The sequence below is a fragment of the Rhinolophus sinicus genome, chromosome 16, assembly GCF_057876585.1.
Source record: "Rhinolophus sinicus isolate RSI-liver-muscle chromosome 16, RSI-T2T, whole genome shotgun sequence".
NCBI lineage: Eukaryota > Metazoa > Chordata > Mammalia > Chiroptera > Rhinolophidae > Rhinolophus > Rhinolophus sinicus.
The window spans coordinates 84,184,813-84,204,122 of NC_142516.1; the positions used below are offsets into that span (position 1 = coordinate 84,184,813).

The 19,310-nt window shown below is 39.1% G+C and overlaps 1 protein-coding gene across 5 annotated transcripts in view; it reads left to right on the plus strand.

The window, feature by feature from the left end:
* Window positions 1-19,310, plus strand: part of IARS1 (isoleucyl-tRNA synthetase 1) — an 89,587-nt gene that overhangs the window by 17,818 nt on the left and 52,459 nt on the right. For all 5 annotated transcript variants that reach the window (XR_012495645.2, XR_012495644.2, XM_019713838.3 and 2 more), the window contains 5 exons: window positions 10,052-10,199; window positions 13,476-13,563; window positions 14,339-14,399; window positions 17,697-17,792; window positions 18,713-18,835. Coding sequence is in view for 3 of the 5 variants with exons in the window: in XM_019713838.3 (XP_019569397.1) it covers window positions 10,052-10,199; window positions 13,476-13,563; window positions 14,339-14,399; window positions 17,697-17,792; window positions 18,713-18,835 (516 nt within the window). In the remaining 2 variants the exon portion in view is untranslated. The remainder of the gene's footprint in view (window positions 1-10,051; window positions 10,200-13,475; window positions 13,564-14,338; window positions 14,400-17,696; window positions 17,793-18,712; window positions 18,836-19,310) is intronic.

Genomic DNA, 19,310 nt, shown 5'->3' on the forward strand with positions numbered 1-19,310 from the left:
CTGTACTAATTCCGTACCTTGTCTTTTATGCTACACATTATGTTTTAAGTATTCTTCATCTTGATACTTGTAGCTTTAAGTTTATATTTAACTGCTGTATAGTGTTTCACATAACTAATAGATTACAATTTATTTTTTCATTCTTTTGATAAACATTTGAGTTGTTTTGAAGGGACATAACTTTTTTTAATGGTAACAAACAGTTTTGCCCTAAACATTTTTATATAAATCCTTGTGTACTTGTGCTAGCGTTTCCTTTGGCAATTAAATTTTTACATATTGACTTCCGGAAAAATGGCGGCGTGAGGTGAGCCTCTGTAAAGCTCCCCTGGAATTTACAAAGAATTGAACAATAAAAACTCCACAAAGGACTCCCTGCACAGCAGACAGGCAAGACGAAGAGGCTGATTACCGAAGTCACCGACAGGTGGGAGAATCGCGTGAGTGGAGGGAGGAGGAAAGGGAGAAGTGCGAGGAGACAGAGCCGCGCGGGCGGAGGACGCAGACCTCGCTCAGTGCGCCGAGCTTGCTGCTTCCCGGAACTACCGCAGCTGCGAGTGAGGGAAGAACTCCGACTGCTAGGGCTCCGCCAGGGCTCCACAGGGCTGAGGGGACAGCATATAACACAGCTGAACACAACGCTCACGGCAGAGACCTCGGAGAAAAGACTGAGGGAAGAAGGCTGAAAACGGTGGTTTAAGCCCTCACTGCCGAGCAGAGAACGGAGCCTTAGGCACTGAGACTACCCGCCCCCTTCCTCCCCTCCCAGAGCTCGCCCCGCCCCCACCTGCCCGGTGCTAGAAGTGAAACAGTAGCAGTGTCAGATCAAAACAACAGAAAATTTGCTGTTTTGAGAACTGTGTGCCGCAAACACAAATTCACAGCCCAACTAGTTCCAGCAAAGGGGAGAGAGCTGTGGAAGCAGGACCGGCTGTGGTGGTGGTCACCGCCATTGCTCTGGGCCACCTCTCACAACTCACCCCGCCTCTGACCCCACCTATCTGGGCGGATCCCTGCAGGAGTAACAGAACTGCTGAAATATACGGGCTCTGAATCAGGAGCTGGAAGAGCTTTGGAACATCAAAAGCTCTCCGCATACCCACCGGGGCACTGCGCCCTGTGACCTAGACGAACTATTAACAGAGGAGAAGCCCGTCTCCCAGGGAATCCCCCCATTGTGTGAGAAGTTGGAATAGTGCAGAGAAAACATAGCACTACCGTGTGGGAGAAGAAAAATAAGTTGCAGGTGCAGAAATAATAAAACATTCTATCAACAAGTACTGGCAAACAAAAGACAGACCGCTTTCTATCAACCTGTTGCAGAAGTCACTCCTGTAGATGTCTAAGAAGAGAAATAGTAAACCAGTAATCGCCATGAATAACCAAGGCAACAAGATAGCTCAGAAAGAAAGTGAAAAATCTCCAGGGAAGGCACTTAAAGATACAGAAATATGTGACTTAAATGACAGAGAATTCAAGATTGCAGTTCTGAAAAAACTCAACGAGATACAAGAAAACACAGATAGGCAGTTAAATGAACTCAGAAACTCAATCAAAGAACAGCATGAGCATTTTACGAAAGAGATTGAAATCTTAAAAAAGAACCAAATAGAATTTCTGGAGATTAAGAACTCAATAGAAGAAATTAAGAATGAAATAACCATCTTAGGTAGTAGAGTTGACCAGATGGAGCAAAGAATCAGTGACATCAAAGATAGAAACCTGGAAATGACACAAATAGAAGAAGAAAGAGACTTGAGACTTAAAAGAAATGAAAGAACTCTACAAGAACTTTCTGACTCCATCAGAAAGAGCAATATAAGAATAATGGGCACACCAGAAGGAGAAGAAAGAGAGAAGGGAACAGAGAATATATTCAAACGAACTGTCGATGAGAACTTCCCAACCTTGTGGACAGAACTGGACCCTCGAATCCAAGAAGCAAATAGAACACCTAGTTACCTCAATCCCAACAGGCCTTCTCCAAGGCACATTGTATTGAAGCTGTCTAAAATCAACGACAAAGAAAGAATCCTCAAGGCAGCCAGGGAAAAGAAGACGGTAACTTACAAAGGAAAGCCCATTAGATTATCATCAGATTTTTCAGCAGAAACTCTACAAGCCAGGAGGGAGTGAAACCAAATATTCAAACTATTGAAAGAGAAATCATGAGCCAAGAATAATATATCCAGCAAAGATATCCTTTAGATATGAAGGAGGAATAAAGACCTTTCCAGACATACAGAAGCTGAGGGAATTTTCTAATACACGACCTGCACTACAAGACATACTAAAGGAGGCTATTCGACCACCATCAACAGGGACAATTTGTGGCAACCAGAACTCAAAAAGGAGGAGAGTAAAGGCCTGAACCGGAATATGGGAATGGAGAAAGTAAGCGTGCTGAAGAAAATGGAATACTCTAAATATCAAACGTTCTTTTACATAAACTTAAGGGTAACCACTCAAAAACAATCCAGAACTGAAATATATACTGAAATAAAAGAAGAAACAGAGGGAAACGTCATAGAATACCACCACACAGAAATAACAGACAACAACAAAAAGGCAAAGAAACAATGGAGACACAGCCTTACCAGAAAACTAAAGATAGAATGACAGGAAATCCTCACATATCAATAATCACCCTAAATGTAAATGGACTGAACTCACCAATAAAAAGGCACAGAGTAGCAGATTGGATCAAAAAACTAAACCCAACCATATGCTGTCTCCAGGAGACACATCTCAGCTACAAGGACAAGCATAGACTCAAAGTGAAAGGGTGGAAATTGACACTCCAAGCAAATGGTACCCAGAGAAAATCAGGTGTAGCCATAATGATATCAGATGAAACAGACTTCAAGGTGAAAAAGATAACAAGAGACAAAGATGGACATTTCATAATGGTGAAGGGGACTGTACAACAAGAAGACATAACAGTCATCAATATTTATGCCCCCATCAGGGAGCACCGAAATACACCAAGCAACTACTAACACAACTAAAGGGAGAAATTGACCAAAACACAGTTATACTAGGGGACTTAAATACATCATTGACAGCTATGGATAGATCATCCAAACAGAAAATAAATAACGAAATAGTAGCCCTAAATGACACATTAGATGAAATGGACATAATTGACATTTATAGAGCACTTCATCCTAAAACATCAGACTATACATTCTTTTCTAGTGTACACGGAACATTCTCAAGGATAGACCATATATTGGGACATAAAATCAGTCTCAACAAATTTAAGAAGATAGAAATCATACCATGCATATTCTCTGATCACAAGGCTTTGAAATTGGATATCAACTGTAAAAAGAAAGCGGGAAAAAAACACAAATACATGGAGATTAAATAACATACTTTTAAAGAAGGACTGGGTCAAAGAAGAAATTAGAGGAGAGATCAAAAGATACATAGAAACAAATGACAATGAAAATACATCCTACCAAAATTTTTGGGATGCAGCGAAAGCAGTTTTAAGAGGGAAACAAGAAAACTCCCAAATAAATAACCTCATATTACACCTTAAAGAACTAGAAAAAGAAGAACAAGTAAAACCCAAGGTCAGCAGAAGAAAGCAAATAACAAAAATTAGAGCAGAACTAAATGAAATAGAGAACAAGAAGACAACAGAAAAAATTAATGTGACAAAGAGCTTGTTCTTTGAAAAGATTAACAAAATTGACAAAACCTTGGCTAGACTTACTAAGATAAAAAGAGAGAAGACACTGATTAACAAAATCAGAAACGTAAAAGGGGAAGTTATCACAGACACCACAGAAATACAAAGGATCATCCAAGAATACTATGAAGGACTATATGCCACCAAATTCAACAACCTAGAAGAAATGGATAAGTTCCTAGAAACATATACCCTTCCAAGGCTGAACCATGAAGAACTGGAAAATCTAAACAGACCGATCACCAGTAACGAAATTGAATCAGTCATCCAAAACCTTCCCAAAAGCGAAAGTCCGGGACCAGATGGCTTCACTAGTGAATTCTACCAAACCTTCAAAGAGGATCTAATACCAATTCTGCACAAATTCTTCCAAAAAATTGAAGAAGAGACAGTACTCCCCAACTCATTTTATGAGGCCAACATTACCCTGATACCAAAACCTGGCAAGGACAGCACAAAAAAAGAGAACTACAGACCAATATCTCTGATGAATACCGATGCAAAAATCCTAAATAAAATTCTAGCAAATCGAATACAACAATGCATTAAAAAGATTATTCATCACGACCAAGTGGGGTTCATCCCCGGGGCACAAGGATGGTTCAACATACGCAAATCCATCAATGTGATACATCACATAAACAAAATAAAGGACAAAAATCATATGATTATATCAATTGATGCAGAAAAAGCATTTGGCAAGATACAACATCCATTTATGATTAAAACACTTAATAAAATAGGTACAGAAGGAAAATACCTTAACATAATAAAGGCCATATATGACAAGCCCTCTGCTAATCTCATAATTAATAGAGAAAAACTGTAGCCCTTTGCTCTACGTTCAGGAACACGACAGGGATGTCCCCTATCACCTCTGCTTTTCAACATAGTGTTGGAAGTCCTTGCCAGAGCAATCAGGCAAGAGAAAGAAATAAAAGGCATCCAAATTGGGAATGAAGAAGTTAAATTATCACTCTTTGCAGATGACATGATGCTATATATAGAAAACCCTAAAGACTCCACCAAAAAGCTATTAGAAACAATCAACGAATACAGTAAAGTTGCCGGCTACAAAATCAACGCACAAAAGTCCATTGCCTTCCTATATACCAACAATGAAATCTCAGAAAAAGAAATACAAAAACCAATTCCTTTTGCAATTGCAGCAAAAAGAATAAAATACCTAGGAATAAACTTAACCAAGGATGTGAAAGACCTGTATGCTGAAAACTATAAGACATTTTTGAAAGAAATTGAAGGAGACACAAAGAAATGGAAAGACATTCCGTGCTCATGGATTGGAAGAATCAACATAGTTAAAATGGCCATATTACCCAAAGCAATATACAGATTCAGTGCAATCCCCATCAAAATCCCAATGGCATATTTTAAAGAAATAGAACAAAAAATCATCAGATTTGTTTGGAACCACAAAAGACCCCGAATAGCCAAAGCAATCTTAAGGAAAAAGGACAATAATGGAGGTATCGCACTTCCTGACTTTGGCTTGTACTACAGGGCTACAATAATCAAAACAGCATGATATTGGCAGAAAAACAGACACATAGACCAATGGAATAGAATTGAGAACCCAGAAATAAAACCACATAAATATGGACAGATAATTTTTGACAAAGAAGCTGAAAACATACAATGGAGCAAAGACAGCCTCTTCAATAAATGGTGCTGGGAGAATTGGATAGCCACGTGCAAAAGAATGAAACTGGACTGCTATTTGTCACCATGTACCAAAGTTAATTCAAAATGGATCAAAGACTTAAGCATAAGACCTGACACAATAAACTGCATAGAAGAAAACATAGGTACTAAACTTATGGACCTTGGGTTCAAAGAGCATTTTATGAACTTGACTCCAAAGGCAATGGAAGTAAAAGCTAAAATAAACGAATGGGACTATATGAAACTTAAAAGCTTCTGCACAGCAAAAGAAACCATTGACAAAATAAAGAGGCCACCAACTGAATGGGAGAAGATTTTTGCAAACAGTGCCTCCGATAAGGGGCTAGTATCCAGAATATACAAGGAACTCATGCAACTCAACAACAAAAAAACAAACAACCCAATTGAAAAATGGGCAGAGGACTTGAAGAGACATTTCTCCAAAGAGGACATACAAATGGCAAATAGACATATGAAAAAATGCTCAACATCACTAATCATCAGAGAAATGCAAATCAAAACCACAATGAGATATCACCTCACCCTAGTCAGAATGGCTATCATCAACAAGACAAATAATAACAAATGTTGGAGAGGCTGTGGAGAAAAAGGAACCCTCATACACTGTTGGTGGGAATGCAGACTGGTGCAGCCGTTATGGAAGGCAGTGTGGAGGTTCCTCAAAGAATTACGAATAGAATTGCCATATGACCCAGCAATCCCTCTCCTGGGTATCTACCCAAAAAAATCTGAAAACGTTTAGAGATAAAGACACGTGTGCTCCAATGTTCATTGCAGCTTTGTTTACGGTGGCCAAGACATGGAAACAACCAAAATGTCCTTCGATAGATGAATGGATAAAGAAGTTGTGGTATATATACACAATGGAATACTATTCGGCAGTAAGAAAAGATGATATAGGAACATTTGTGACAACATGGATGGAGAGAGTAATGCTGAGTGAAACAAGTCAGACAGAAAAAGCGGAGAACCATGTGATTTCACTGATATGTAGTATATAAACCAAAAACAACAAAAGAACAAGACAAACAAATGAGAAACAGAAACTCATAGACACAGACAATAGTTTAGTGGTTGCCAGAGGGTAAGGGGGGCGGGGGGTGGGGGGTGGGAGATGAGGGTAAGGGGGATCGAATATATGGTGATGGAAGGAGAACTGACTCTGGGTGATGAACACACAATGGGATTTATAGATGATGTAATACAGAATTGTACACCTAAAATCTGTGTAATTTTACTAACAATTGTCACCCCAATAAATTTAATAAAATAAAATAAAAAAATTAAAAAAAATAAAATAAAATTTCAAAACGAAAAAAAACAAAAAGAATTTTTACTATTAGACCCCTGTAATGTCTTATGAGCCCCTAGAATTTTCAAAGATTACATTCTCTTATTGGGAGTGAGCAAGCAGTGCAGCAGTAAATTGAGTTATAGGAGAAAGTCCTTCCAACTGTAAACCAGCTTGTAGTATATAAAAATATTTATTTATTTGTTGTCTAAATTTTTAGTTTTTAGAAGTCTGGTTGGTTTGATTATTTATGAAATTCATGCTCATTGTGAAAAATTTGGAAACCATACAAAGATATAAAGAAGGAGAAAAAAATTATAATCCTAGTATCCGTAGGCAATTATTATTAATGTTTTATTTAGGTTTCCCTTGAGAGGGTTTTTATTTTAATTTTTTTATATTCATTAGTATACATCCTAACATTAATGCTTTACATCTTAGTACCCATTGCCTGGTTTATTGATAAGGCAACATTTTTCTCTTTTCATTTACTTGCTCTACTCTATTTACTTGCACAAAGTGACGACATCTGCGATGCCAACATCCAGATAAAATACAGGAAGAACCTTATTGACCTGTCAATAGCTCTCCCCTTTCGTGGTCTCTTCAGGTTAGCCACACACCCCTTATCCCCGCTTCCAACATCATTGATTGATTTGTTGATGCTAAACTATAAATGAAATCATACAGTGTGCTCTTTTTGTGTCTGGCTTCTCGCTCAAGATTCTGTTTCTGAAAATCATCCATGTTGTGTGTTTTGTAGATCACCATTTTAATTACTGTCTAGTATTTTATCCTACTGTTGATGGGCATTTGGGTAAGTCTCAGTTTGTGGTTCTTATCAATAGTGCTACTGTGAACATTCTAGAACTTGTCTTTTGGGGAGCATATAATACACACATTTCTGTTTTATTCATACCCAGGAATGAAATTGTTGAATCATAGGGTACACTTACATTTAGCTCCAGTATAGGAGTTGGCAAACTCTGTAAAGGCCCAGACAGTAAATATTATATTTTTAGGCTTTGTGAGCCAGATGGTCTCTGTCTCAAGTATTCAATGCTGTCAAAACTATTCTTACTTCTTGGGCTGTATGAAAACAGATGACAGCCAGATTTGGCTTGTGGGCTGTGATTTGCTTCTCCCCATTCTAACAGAGTGCTCCAAAGTGGTTATACTGATTTGTACTCCCACTAGACAGTTCTGCTTACCTGCATCCTGCCAAGACTTGGCATTTTCCTTTTTCACTGTAGGAATTCACTGATTGTATATTTGTTGCCACTAAGGTTTGTTTTGGTTGTTTTTCTTTAATGAACTGAATTAATTTTGTAACCGAGTCCAAGCTCGTACTGCTTGCCACATAACAACCAATGAGTCAAGTGAAAAGGGGTTATGGCAAAGAAAGCTACTTACTCGGAAAGCCAGCAAGCCAAGAAGATGGCAGACTAGCGTCCTAAAGGACCCTCTTAAGAAAATACAGAATTCAGCCTTCTTTTAAGTCAAGGGAATGGGCAACAGGTGGGGCAAGAGGTGACTGACACCCACAGACACCTGGGTGCCAGCAGGAGTCCTAGTTAGATGTGAAACTTCTTTGTTCTTAGTCTGTTGATTCTAGTTGATGTGAAGCAGGTCAAATCTTTGATAGACAAATCATTATTTTTGCACATACTTCCCTTATCTCCACAGAAGAGGTAGTTTCCCATAAGGGCCTGGTTTTTTTGTGTGTTTTTTTTTAATAAATTTTATTGGGAAATATTGGGGGACAGCACGCTTCTCCAAGGCCCATCAGCTCAAACTAGTTGTCCTTCAATCTAGTTGTGGAGGGCGCAGCTCAGCCCGAAGTCCAGTCTCCATTTTCAATCTTTAGTTGCAGGGGGCGCAGCCCACCATCCCATGCGGGAATTGAACTAGCAACCTTGTTGTTAAGAGCTCGCGCTTTAACCAACTGAGCCAGCCGCCCCATAAGGGACTATTTTTATATAACTCAAGCCACAAGCAGAATTCCTCTAATGATTAGCATGTCTATATGCAAGACCAAACAGAAGCTATTAACCTGAAGGCCATGGGAACAAAGCAGGCATAAGCAAGATGGAGTCAGAGAGGCCAACCATTTCACCCTGTTACAGTTTTGGCATATTGCAATTTCAAGTATATGATGTTTCAAAGTGACTTTTGGAATAAAGAATAACTATTTTCCAAAACAATTGTCTTGTTGACCTACCTCTTTCTGGACTTATAAAATAGATCATTGAAATAGCAAAACCTCAATTATATATCCCTCTTGATACACTTAAAATGTTTTGTTTGTGACTACAGTCATGCTTTGCTTAAGGATCTTTTAGGAGAATTTATTTTTGTGCAATTTCACAAACCTAGGTGGTATAGCCTACTACACACTTAGGGTGTATGGTATAGCCTATTCCTCTGCAGAGGAGGAAAAATAATTTTCCTGTACTCCTCTGGGTTCTTGGCTGAGACATCCTTGTAATAAAAGATTAACAGGAGGAAAACAAAAAAGGTTTAATAACATGTATATGTCTTATATACATGGGAGAGACCCAGGAAAGCCAAGTAACCTGCCAAAACAGCTGAAGTCACCACCTTAACTACCCTCTTCAGCTAAAGACAAAATATGCTGGGGGTGGGGGCAGTCAGTTATGGGAGGTGACAAGGAAAAGCAAAGTAAACAAAGGTAAAGTTGTTCTGCAGATTTACATAGTTGTCTTATGCATTGATAAGAGTTTCTAAATATACTTCCTCTGCCTGGAGAGGTGACACCCTTACAAATGGTGATTTCTCTTACAAGTATAAATGTCTTTTACAAAGGGTAACTGCTACTTGGTTTTCAGAGCTTCTCCCATGTCTCAAAATTAATCAGCCTAAAATAATCCTTCTGCCAAATAGACATATTTGGGGATGACAAATTCTGTTCTCCTACAGCTCCTAGGCTAGAAACCTATACAGCCTGTTAACTGTACTAAATACTGCAGGCAACTTTAACACAATGCTAAGTACTTGTGTAAAGTTTTGCCTTACTACCTTAGGAAGGGTATGTCATCACTAGATGGTAGGAATTTTTCAGCTCCATTATTGTCTTACGGGATCACCACTATATATGTTGTCCACTGACCAAAATGTTGTGCGACATGTAATTTAATTTTACTAAAGTAATTGTTAAAACTTTTAAAGTACATTAGAAAAAAATTTCTTGCCTTGTATTTTATTTTTATAAATATGGCAAATGGTTTTATAAAGGCCATTTATTATGAAATCGATTTATTCTTGAGGATTAATTCCTTTTTCTTTCGTGGCTATTATGCATTTTGTAAAAAAATACTCACGTCATTTTATTTCAGGATGTTCAAGATCCTTCAGTATTTGTAACTTTCCCTTTGGAGGAAGATGAAAATATATCTTTGGTTGCTTGGACAACTACTCCCTGGACTCTACCTAGTAACCTTGCCCTGTGTGTTAATCCAGATATGCAATATGTGAAGATTAAAGGTAAGTGTGAGCCTGGTTACTCATGATTGGTATGGATAAGATAATTTTGACATGTTTTGGGGGGAAAAAATGAAATTGACATTTCTTTTTGGAGTAAAAATAATAGTTTTTGAGAAAGTGCTAGACATTCAGAAAATAACCTCTAAAAGAGTTTTTTTGAGGGGTTTTGTTTGTTTGTTTTTTGTTTTTTCATTTCTAATCTGTTAAAAAACAAAATTCAGCCAAGTAAATTTGAAGGTCTAATTGGCTTATTAAGTGGGCAGTATCCTGTCTAACCACTAGAAGAGAACTCCTAGGGTTGTACAAAATGGCGGGTTTCCGTAGGAAGAATGGTGGGGAAATAGAGCTATTAGGGGAAGAAAAGGAAGGATCATTTTTAGACCAGGACGTCTTTGGGGTGGGAGGTGAATGGCAAGGTTTTTTTTTATCATGCAGATTGCCTCATCTTTCTGTGGGGATGGGAAGGGATGGAGAGAGCCCAGGTGACAGATTACTTCATTGGTGTTGACCAGAAAATTCCAAACTGGTCGATTAAGATTATGTTTCTGAGAGAAGTTGAAGCAGCTATTAGGTCAGGTAATAAGTCTAGGTTTGGTATCATGGGCTTTTAGCCTGAGTTACCATTTTGGGCCTGTGGTTTTCTATTTAACAGATTGAAAATGTAACAAAAAAAATTAAAATAGTACACAGATACAAAAAGTAAACTTTCCTTATAATTTTCAGATTTTAATACACCTTTGCACATCATGCCCCTATTATAAAACAGAGAATTAGAGTGGTGGCATCTCATCATTATTAGGAATCTCTGGTGTGTGTTTTTTTAATACCGCCAAGCAGTTTGCTGAGTTCAGATACTTGAATGTGGAGTTAGCATCAGATCCACAGGTTAAGGGCTCAGTCCTACAAGACTCTCCCACCACCGCATCCCCACTTTAGACTCCAGTCACACAAGTCCAGGTCGTCACCTATGCTTCTGGCCTCCTCAGGTTCATTTAATTTGGTTACGCAGATCACAGAACTCAGAAATATTGTACTTATTAGATTACCAGTTTATTATAAAAGGGTATGATAAAGGATACAGATGAGCAGCCAGACGAAGAAGTACAGAGGGTGAAGTCTGGAAGGGTTTTGAGCACAGGAGCTTCTGTCCCCATGGAACAAGGGTGGGACGAATGTGGCTCTCATCACTTAGGAAAGTCTAAGGGTTTTAGGAGCTCTGCCTAGAACAGGGACTAAGACCAAATACAGAGGGCACCAAAAATATGTATACACATTTTAAGAAAGGAAAAAACTGTATTAAAATTGTAATACTCAATAATAAAAGATGAATACTACTCATGTGTATACTTTTTTTGGCACCCCCGCTATATGTTACAAATTTTAATATCACAGAACCAGTACCAGACCTTGACTTTGTGCCTTTCAAATATTCCCTTGTAGAAAGTTAACTGTAGTCTCAATGAGGCCCTTTCCAGAAAGATTTATATGAAAAAGGAAGATCAATACCTTCAGGTTTTGATAGTTTATGGAGGGAGGGGGAAGCCAGGGAAATAAAAATGCATAGCCAGAAAAAGAAAATCTGGGCCGGCCCAGTGGCTCAGGCAGTTGGAGCTCCATGCTCCTAACTCCGAAGGCTGCTGGTTCGATTCCCACATGGGCCAGTGGGCTCTCAACCACAAGGTTGCCAGTTCAACTCCTCGAGTCCCGCAAGGGATGGTGGGCTGCGCCCCCTGCAACTAGCAATGGCAACTGGACCTGGAGCTGAGCTGCGCCCTCCACAACTAAGACTGAAAGAACAACAACTTGACTTGGAAAAAAGTCCTGGAAGTACACACTGTTCCCCAATAAAGTCCTGTTCCCCTTCCCCAATAAAAAAAACAATCTTAAAAGAAAAAAAAAGAAAATCCGCCTGATGACAATTTGCTTGATCCACAGTAGCTTTTGCTGGCAAGAGCAAAATACTGAGAAAGGAATGGGAGAGAATTGCGGGTGAGAAAACAGGTGTTTTTATTATTATTTAGCTGTGCCTTGGGAATGAAGAGGACCAAGAGTTGGTTTGTTAGGGGATACCTGCTGGGAAAGGGCTGTTGTCCACACAGAACCTGGGTCTGGTGCCCAGCTACTTCTCCGGACAGGTTCATCCCGTCTGCACAGATTCCCTGTGTCACCTCAGAGATGTGGCCATTCTGTGTGAGCCTGACAGTCTTAGGGGCCTTCTGGCTGAGGTTTCAATCATCTTGTCTTTCCTCTGCCTGGATGTGCCCTCTGGTACTTGGTGGACCATGTGTCCTGAGTTTTATTCCAAAAATGTAGGGTCCATTTATTAAGAAGTTTCTGGGGGTCAGAGCTAGTGATTGGCAGAATTATTTATAGCAGTTTTTTAATGAATGAATCATAGATTCTCATTTTTCTTAAAGCGAGCTAAATGTATATCGTAGACTCTAGTAAATTCTTCGGTATGTCATACTTTATAGGTGGCAGTTTAACTTACCTAAGTTTTTGTAAGGCAATTTGTCAGTATCTATTAAATTTTAAATGTTTATACATTTGTTCCAGTTTTTCTGTTCCAGTAAGGACAAAGATACATATAAGGATACTTATTATCCTGCTGTTTATAGTAGTAATCATTTGGAAACTTCTGAAATGTCTAGTATTGGTTGATATGGTAAAAACTAACTTGTACTTCCATTAAAATGGAGTATTATAGAGCTATCTAGAAGAATGAGAAAGATATATGTGTGCTGATACATGAAAAGATGTTCACAATATATTACATGACAACAAATTACAAAACTATATTGAGTTATATCCCACAATTATTTTTTTTAAAATAACCCATTCACATAACATGTATGTTACTATATATGTAGAAAAATGCCTGGAAGAACAGGCACTCAAATGAGTGCCTAAGGGTGGGTGAGATTACCAAGTTAATCTGTGAGCTTCTTGGCATGTTCACATTATGACTTTGAAACATTCCCATATATTACCTTTGGTAGGAGAAAATATTGATTTACTTAAAATGGACAGAGGTGCAATTCACAACAACTAATGAGCTGCCTTATAGCTTTTGATGTTTTTGTCTTTTTCGTGTCTAGGAAGCAGCGTGTCCTAGCATTCTTTTTAGTATTTTTCTGTCAGTGCTGAGCACACTGGATGCAGTGTGATACAAGATGATAGAGGAGAACCTGAAGAAAAAAGTATGCTGATGTATGTTTTTGGAGTAAGCTAAAGTCTGAATATCACTGAAGTCCACTTTTTCCATTGTTCTTATAGATGTTGTCAGAGGAAAATTACTCATTTTAATGGAAGCCCGATTACCAGCCCTCTATAAATTGGAGAGTGACTATGAGATCCTTGAAAGGTAAATAAACAAGTCATTGATTTGTGCATAGGTGTGTGTCTTTAGTTTGAAAAAGTAAAACACTCTATTATCTAAAAGCTGTATTATTCAAGTTTAGTTTTAAGTGCTAATGTTGCAGGAAAAGAGGGTCCTTGGTTTCATGTAGGGAAGAATTCAAATGTGAGCCGATACAGAGTTTAAAGTAGAGATAAGTTTATTTAGCAGAGTCAGTTAGGAAAAAAAAGGCCATTCTATAGCCAGAGTGGTTTTCTGTGGCTAGTGGAAGAGAGACTCCCTCCATTCCAGGCTAGGGTTTTTATGTGTATTTTCTGCTTCCATGGAGAATTCATTGGTATGGGGGAGTGGGGGAAGGGAGAAAAACTATGGTTAAGTTTATCTTTAACTTCAGTAAGATGCAAGAAGGATAGGGGCAGGTTTGTCTTTAACTCTTGTAAAGCACAAACTGTGTTTTCTTTCCATGGCCTTTACTACGTGGATGGTCCTAATGGAATCTCTGGTCTTTCACTGATTTGCTATGTCATTGATTAGCGTCTGCCTGAGTTCTGTGTCTTGGAGCTGTAGGCAGCAGGCTTGGAATCCAAGCTCCTAGTTTCTTCTGAAAACCAGTCCTCATGCCCCTTCCTTATATTACTAGTGTTGGTTGAAATACTGAGTACTTAAGCATTGTGACTAAGGAACAAGTAAACCAGAAGGGAGTAGTGACTTGATGTGTGGCTGCAGCCTCATTTCTTTGACAGTTTAAATCTAATTGTGTTTGCCTTTCTCCTTTTTCTAGATTTCCTGGTGCCTCTCTCAAAGGCAAGAAATACAGGCCCCTGTTTGACTATTTTGTGAAGGTGAGCATAGGGACCTCTACTGCAGGGGTTTCCACAGCCAATGTACAGTACAGTAGTACCTTGGTTTTCGAATGTCTACGTTGATGAACTTTTCGGTGTACGAACGCTGTAAATTTTATGGATCTATGGTATTAGATAGTAAAATTCATGCTAAATTTGCAGTTTTAGGGGTTGACTTTAAAGGTCTGGAAAGGATTAATCCATTTTGCATTACTTTCTATGGTGAAACTGTGCCTTGGTTTTCAAACGTTTCAGAACTCGAACCGACTTCCCGAATGGATTACGTTTGCAAACCGAGGTACCACTGTATCTGCTAACTGGAGGGATATGGTGGTAACTGGAGTGGTATTCGCATTGCCTTGTTGTTACATTGTTCGTATGAGTGTTCCTGAATTCAAGTCTGCTAGTATAAAACGAAATTCAATTCTGTTTGCATTGCCTTCTTGTTCTAATAATTAAAATCCTATAGGATATTTAAAATCTTTTTCTCAAATTACATAACAAAATCACTTTGGTAAGATTTCTGAAAAAAAAACAAAAAAGAAAAAAAAACAAAAAAAAAGATTTCTGTGTGTATATTTTTATTGTTTATAGTCTACATACCACCCAGGAATGAGGGTTTTTTTTGTGTTTTATAGATTTAGAATAGTGCTCAGAATAAAACTGTGTGCAAAAGTAAATAGAGTTCATTTCAAGGAAGCTGACAAGGTGGGTGCTTGAAATCTAGCACCGCAACAAAGCTCAGACATTTAGTAACTTAGTTTTTTTAGGAATCAGAAAGCTGTTTTATGTAGTTTTCATTTTCTGACAACAGAATTCTCATCTGTAGTTGCAGACCCCGCCACCAAGAAAGGAACAGGGTCAGCAGGAGTTCCCTGCTGGTCTTTATTAATAGGTCTTGGAGTAAAATGCTGAGCAGCACCCTCAGATGGCCTTTTCACTTGGGTAAAGATTACATTCAGCTGTGCATAGCAGGAGCTGGCACACCGTACGCCCCCGGCCAGGATAAAACGTTTTCCCACCTGCCTGTCCTGGTTCAGTGCGGGATAGAGCTTGGTTACCACAGACAGTACTGCTCCCACCCACCTCTTTCTCTTGCACACAGGTCTCCCCATGCTCCTGGTCTCCTTGCTCTGAGTGGGACCCCCTGTGCCCTGCCTGGTGTGGCCCCTTCCTGTACACGCTTGCCAGCACGTTCCTCGCTGGTGTTTTCCATTCTCCACGAGTCAGACATGCTTCCTAGTCACAGCCCTTAGTGTTGCTCTAAATATATCTTTTGCGCAAACTGCCTTTTTTTCCCTCCCTCCCTGCCTTTGTTTTCATTAAGTTTTCCTTCTGTTTAAAAAAAAATCCCTCATCTTTCTGTCATGTGGTATCTGCTGGAGTTCAACCCACTTGTAAAGGCTGAACTCATGCCACCTGAAAAACTGTTTTCTGAAATGCCCCTTTGGTTTCTCCTTCTGAAAAAACGTCATTACTGCATTCTTCTCATATATAATTGCATATTTGTATTTGTTTTTGTTTTAAAATTCTTCCAGTAAATCGGTGACTCTTAACCTTTCTGAACCACAGACCCTGTTGAGAACCTGTGGAAAGCTCAACCCTCTCAGAAAATGCACATGGACACTCTAGATAGGAACTTTCAGTTCAGTCAGAGGTCTGTCTGGAATAAGTACTCAGTATGTAGAATTAAGTTGAATAACACCCATCCACTCAGTTAGCTTCCTGAAATTTCCGGGACCTTCCATGAATTTTAGATAGATGCTTCAAATTCTGTTGTATACCTACAATACACGTGTTCTGAAATATTAAATAGGAGCTATGAGAGTGGGTGCTGTATATGTTTGGGAGGCAGCACTGCCGCTGTCTGGTGACTGCGGACCCCCCTCAGCTTCAGCAGGGCCAGATCCAGAGCTGAACCCTGAGAGGTAGGAATCAGTGTGGGGTATCTTGTTCTACAGTTACAAACAGTAAGATACTTTGGGTTCCTTGTTCCTTCCTATGGACTCTAAGGTTCTAAGGACACACATATTCTCTCTCCATGTGTAAACCATGGAAGAAATACCTTTCGGCACCTGTTATACCATGCCCCAACATCCCAAGTGATTCGGGTCACAGCAATTAAAAATTTATGGTGATTTTATATGTTTAGTGTTAAACAAGTGTTAAACAGTTACAGAGCTGTGATGTAGTTGAAGATGATACTGTATTTGGAACCGGAAGACTTTGTTTCAGGTCCTGCCTTCATCATGGCTGGTTATGTGATTTGGGCAAACCGTCTCATCTTTGTTGTGAGTTGTTCACCCGTGAGATGCAAATACAACCAGAATATTTTTAAAACATGGAAACACTAATACCTTTTTCACAGGATTACAGGTTTAATTGTGCAAATCATTTCTGAAAGTACTTTTTACAAAGGTAGAGAGGAGAAAGCAAAGGGTCAGTTTGGCTAAAACAAAGGGTAGGTGAAAAATACTAAGAGATGAAGGGAGAAAAAGGTAGGTATATAGCCTTATATTTATTAACCTGACTTTATTGTTGCAAAGGAAATCCCCTCAAAGTGTTACAGAGGGTGGAATGCCTGTAAATACAATTTGTAACTCTTAGCTCCCTCAAGGTTTGCCTTCTACAACTGAATAACTTGAGTTGGTCTGGAAGGAGAAAGAGAAGCAAAGCATATGCAGTGATTGAAAATACAGTTGACCCTTGAACAAGGGTTTGAACTGTGCGGGTTCACTTATACACAGATTTTACTTAACCAACCGTGGATCAAAAACAGTTTTTCACATTCCCAGAGCATCTGCAGATTGAGAATACGGTTTTCTATTTGCAGTTGGTGGAATACAAGGATGCGAAGGGCCAACTGTAGAGTTAAAAGTTATACTCAGGTTTCGAGTACATGGGGGTCGGTGTTCCTATCCCCTGCATTGTTCAACGGTCAACTGTATAGCAAGAACGGCAGAGTTTAGGAGTCTGTATATTCTCTGAGGCTGTTTGATAAACTACATGCTGGGGGTGCAGCATGTCCAGAAGAATTAATGACAAAGCCCATTTTGTACTAAGGAAGTTAGAAAATTCTCTGCAAGTCTCAGATAATTACTTACAAGTGATGAATCATTTTTCATGGAATTAATGTATAGAATTAGCATATTTCTTCCCAATCTGAGTTATTGTCATTTCCATTGCTAAAAATAATTTCGCATGTTAAATGTTTTTTCAGGCTTTAAAAACTTACTAAATTAATATTGTCGTATGGTAGTGTTTCATCCTTTAAGCCTGCTAACATTTCTTTTCCAGTGTAAAGAGAATGGGGCTTTTACTGTGCTTGTTGACAACTACGTGAGGGAAGAAGAAGGCACCGGGGTTGTACATCAAGCTCCTTACTTCGGCGCTGTGAGTAGTATAAATCTTGCAAGTGTATTTATAAGAAGTAAATGTGAGTGGCCACTGAGTCATCACCGTGTGTGTGTGTGTGTGTGTGTGTGTGTGTGTGTGTGTGTGTGTGTGTATTGTCGTCACCATTCTCGTTTAAGCCATGGGGTCAGCCTGTTTTCAGGCTCATGCCCCCAGGGACAGCTTATAAAATTTGCGTCTTTGATTCCTTTTCACCCAGAGCTGTTTTCTGAAAAGGATGGGCTAACTTCTATGTGTTGTTAGGTGTTTAGTCTTTCTAAAAGGCAGGCTGTATTTTCATTCCTTCATGATTTACTTACCGTACACTTTGCTCTTCGTGGTATGCAGTTCTGTGAGTTTGGACAATGGCATAGGGGTGTGCTGTCACCATAACCATCAAATTGTGGACAGGTTCCATCATCACTGCTGTGTTCTTGACAAAATACTTCATGATCTGAAGGGAGAATTTCACCTCTCTTCTCAGAGCTCTACAGTGTGGCTAATTTTAAATTTTGCCCAGAGCAATTTTTTAAAAAATATAATCCTTTTAATGTAATTTGTAAATGAATAAAATAGAAGAGTGTAGGGATTAAGGGCACGTGTTTTAGAGCAAACCAGACCTTGTGCTCAGTCAAAGACCTGGGTAGTCCCAGGGTAAGTTACTTGGCCTGGCTGGATTTCCTTTTCCTCCTCTGTAACAGGGTGTTAGGACCTGCCTGTCTGGAGACGTGCAGGGATTAAATGGAATCTTCTGTAAAGAGTGCCTGGCACCGTGAGAGTGTACACAGTCACAGCTGCCAATGCAGTACCCACTGGGGACCCACAGACTCCTCTCGGCCTGATCATTTTGTCCCCTCTTGCCCCACCCACTTAAACTGTTTCATTCTTCCTTCCTTCCCCCACCGCCTTTCCTTTCCCAGGATGACTATCGAGTCTGTATGGACTTCAACATCATTCAGAAAGACTCTGTCCCTGTTTGCCCTGTGGATGCTTCAGGCTGTTTCACAGCTGAAGTGACAGATTTCGTGGGACAGTATGTGAAGGTCTGTTCTGTGACTGGATGACATAGAAAGATGTCACTTTTGTCATACTTTTTTCATTAATCAGTTTTTATCAGATAGCTTCCACATCTGGGATTTTTTTCCAGGAAGTTGTTTTTGTTTTGTTTTGTTTTGTTTTGTTTCAGCACAAAATCAGGAAAGATAGACAGATATTATCAGCTACATTCCAAGGGTCTAGTCTCTTCAGAGGAAGCGTGCTATAGTTTCAAGCATAGGAATTAGAAAAACGGGGCTCTTTTTTTGGGACTTATGAAGCAACTTTGTGACCATGGGGTAATCATTGCTGATCGAAAACTTCACTACCTTGAATGTATGGAATGTACTTAAAAGTATGTGAAGTGACACAGTGGCTAAAATACAGACCAAATATTTTTATAATTTATTTGTGCCTTTTACTCATAATAAAGGTATCCAAATATCAGATTTTAGTAATTATATTGTGTTACTAAGTATTATA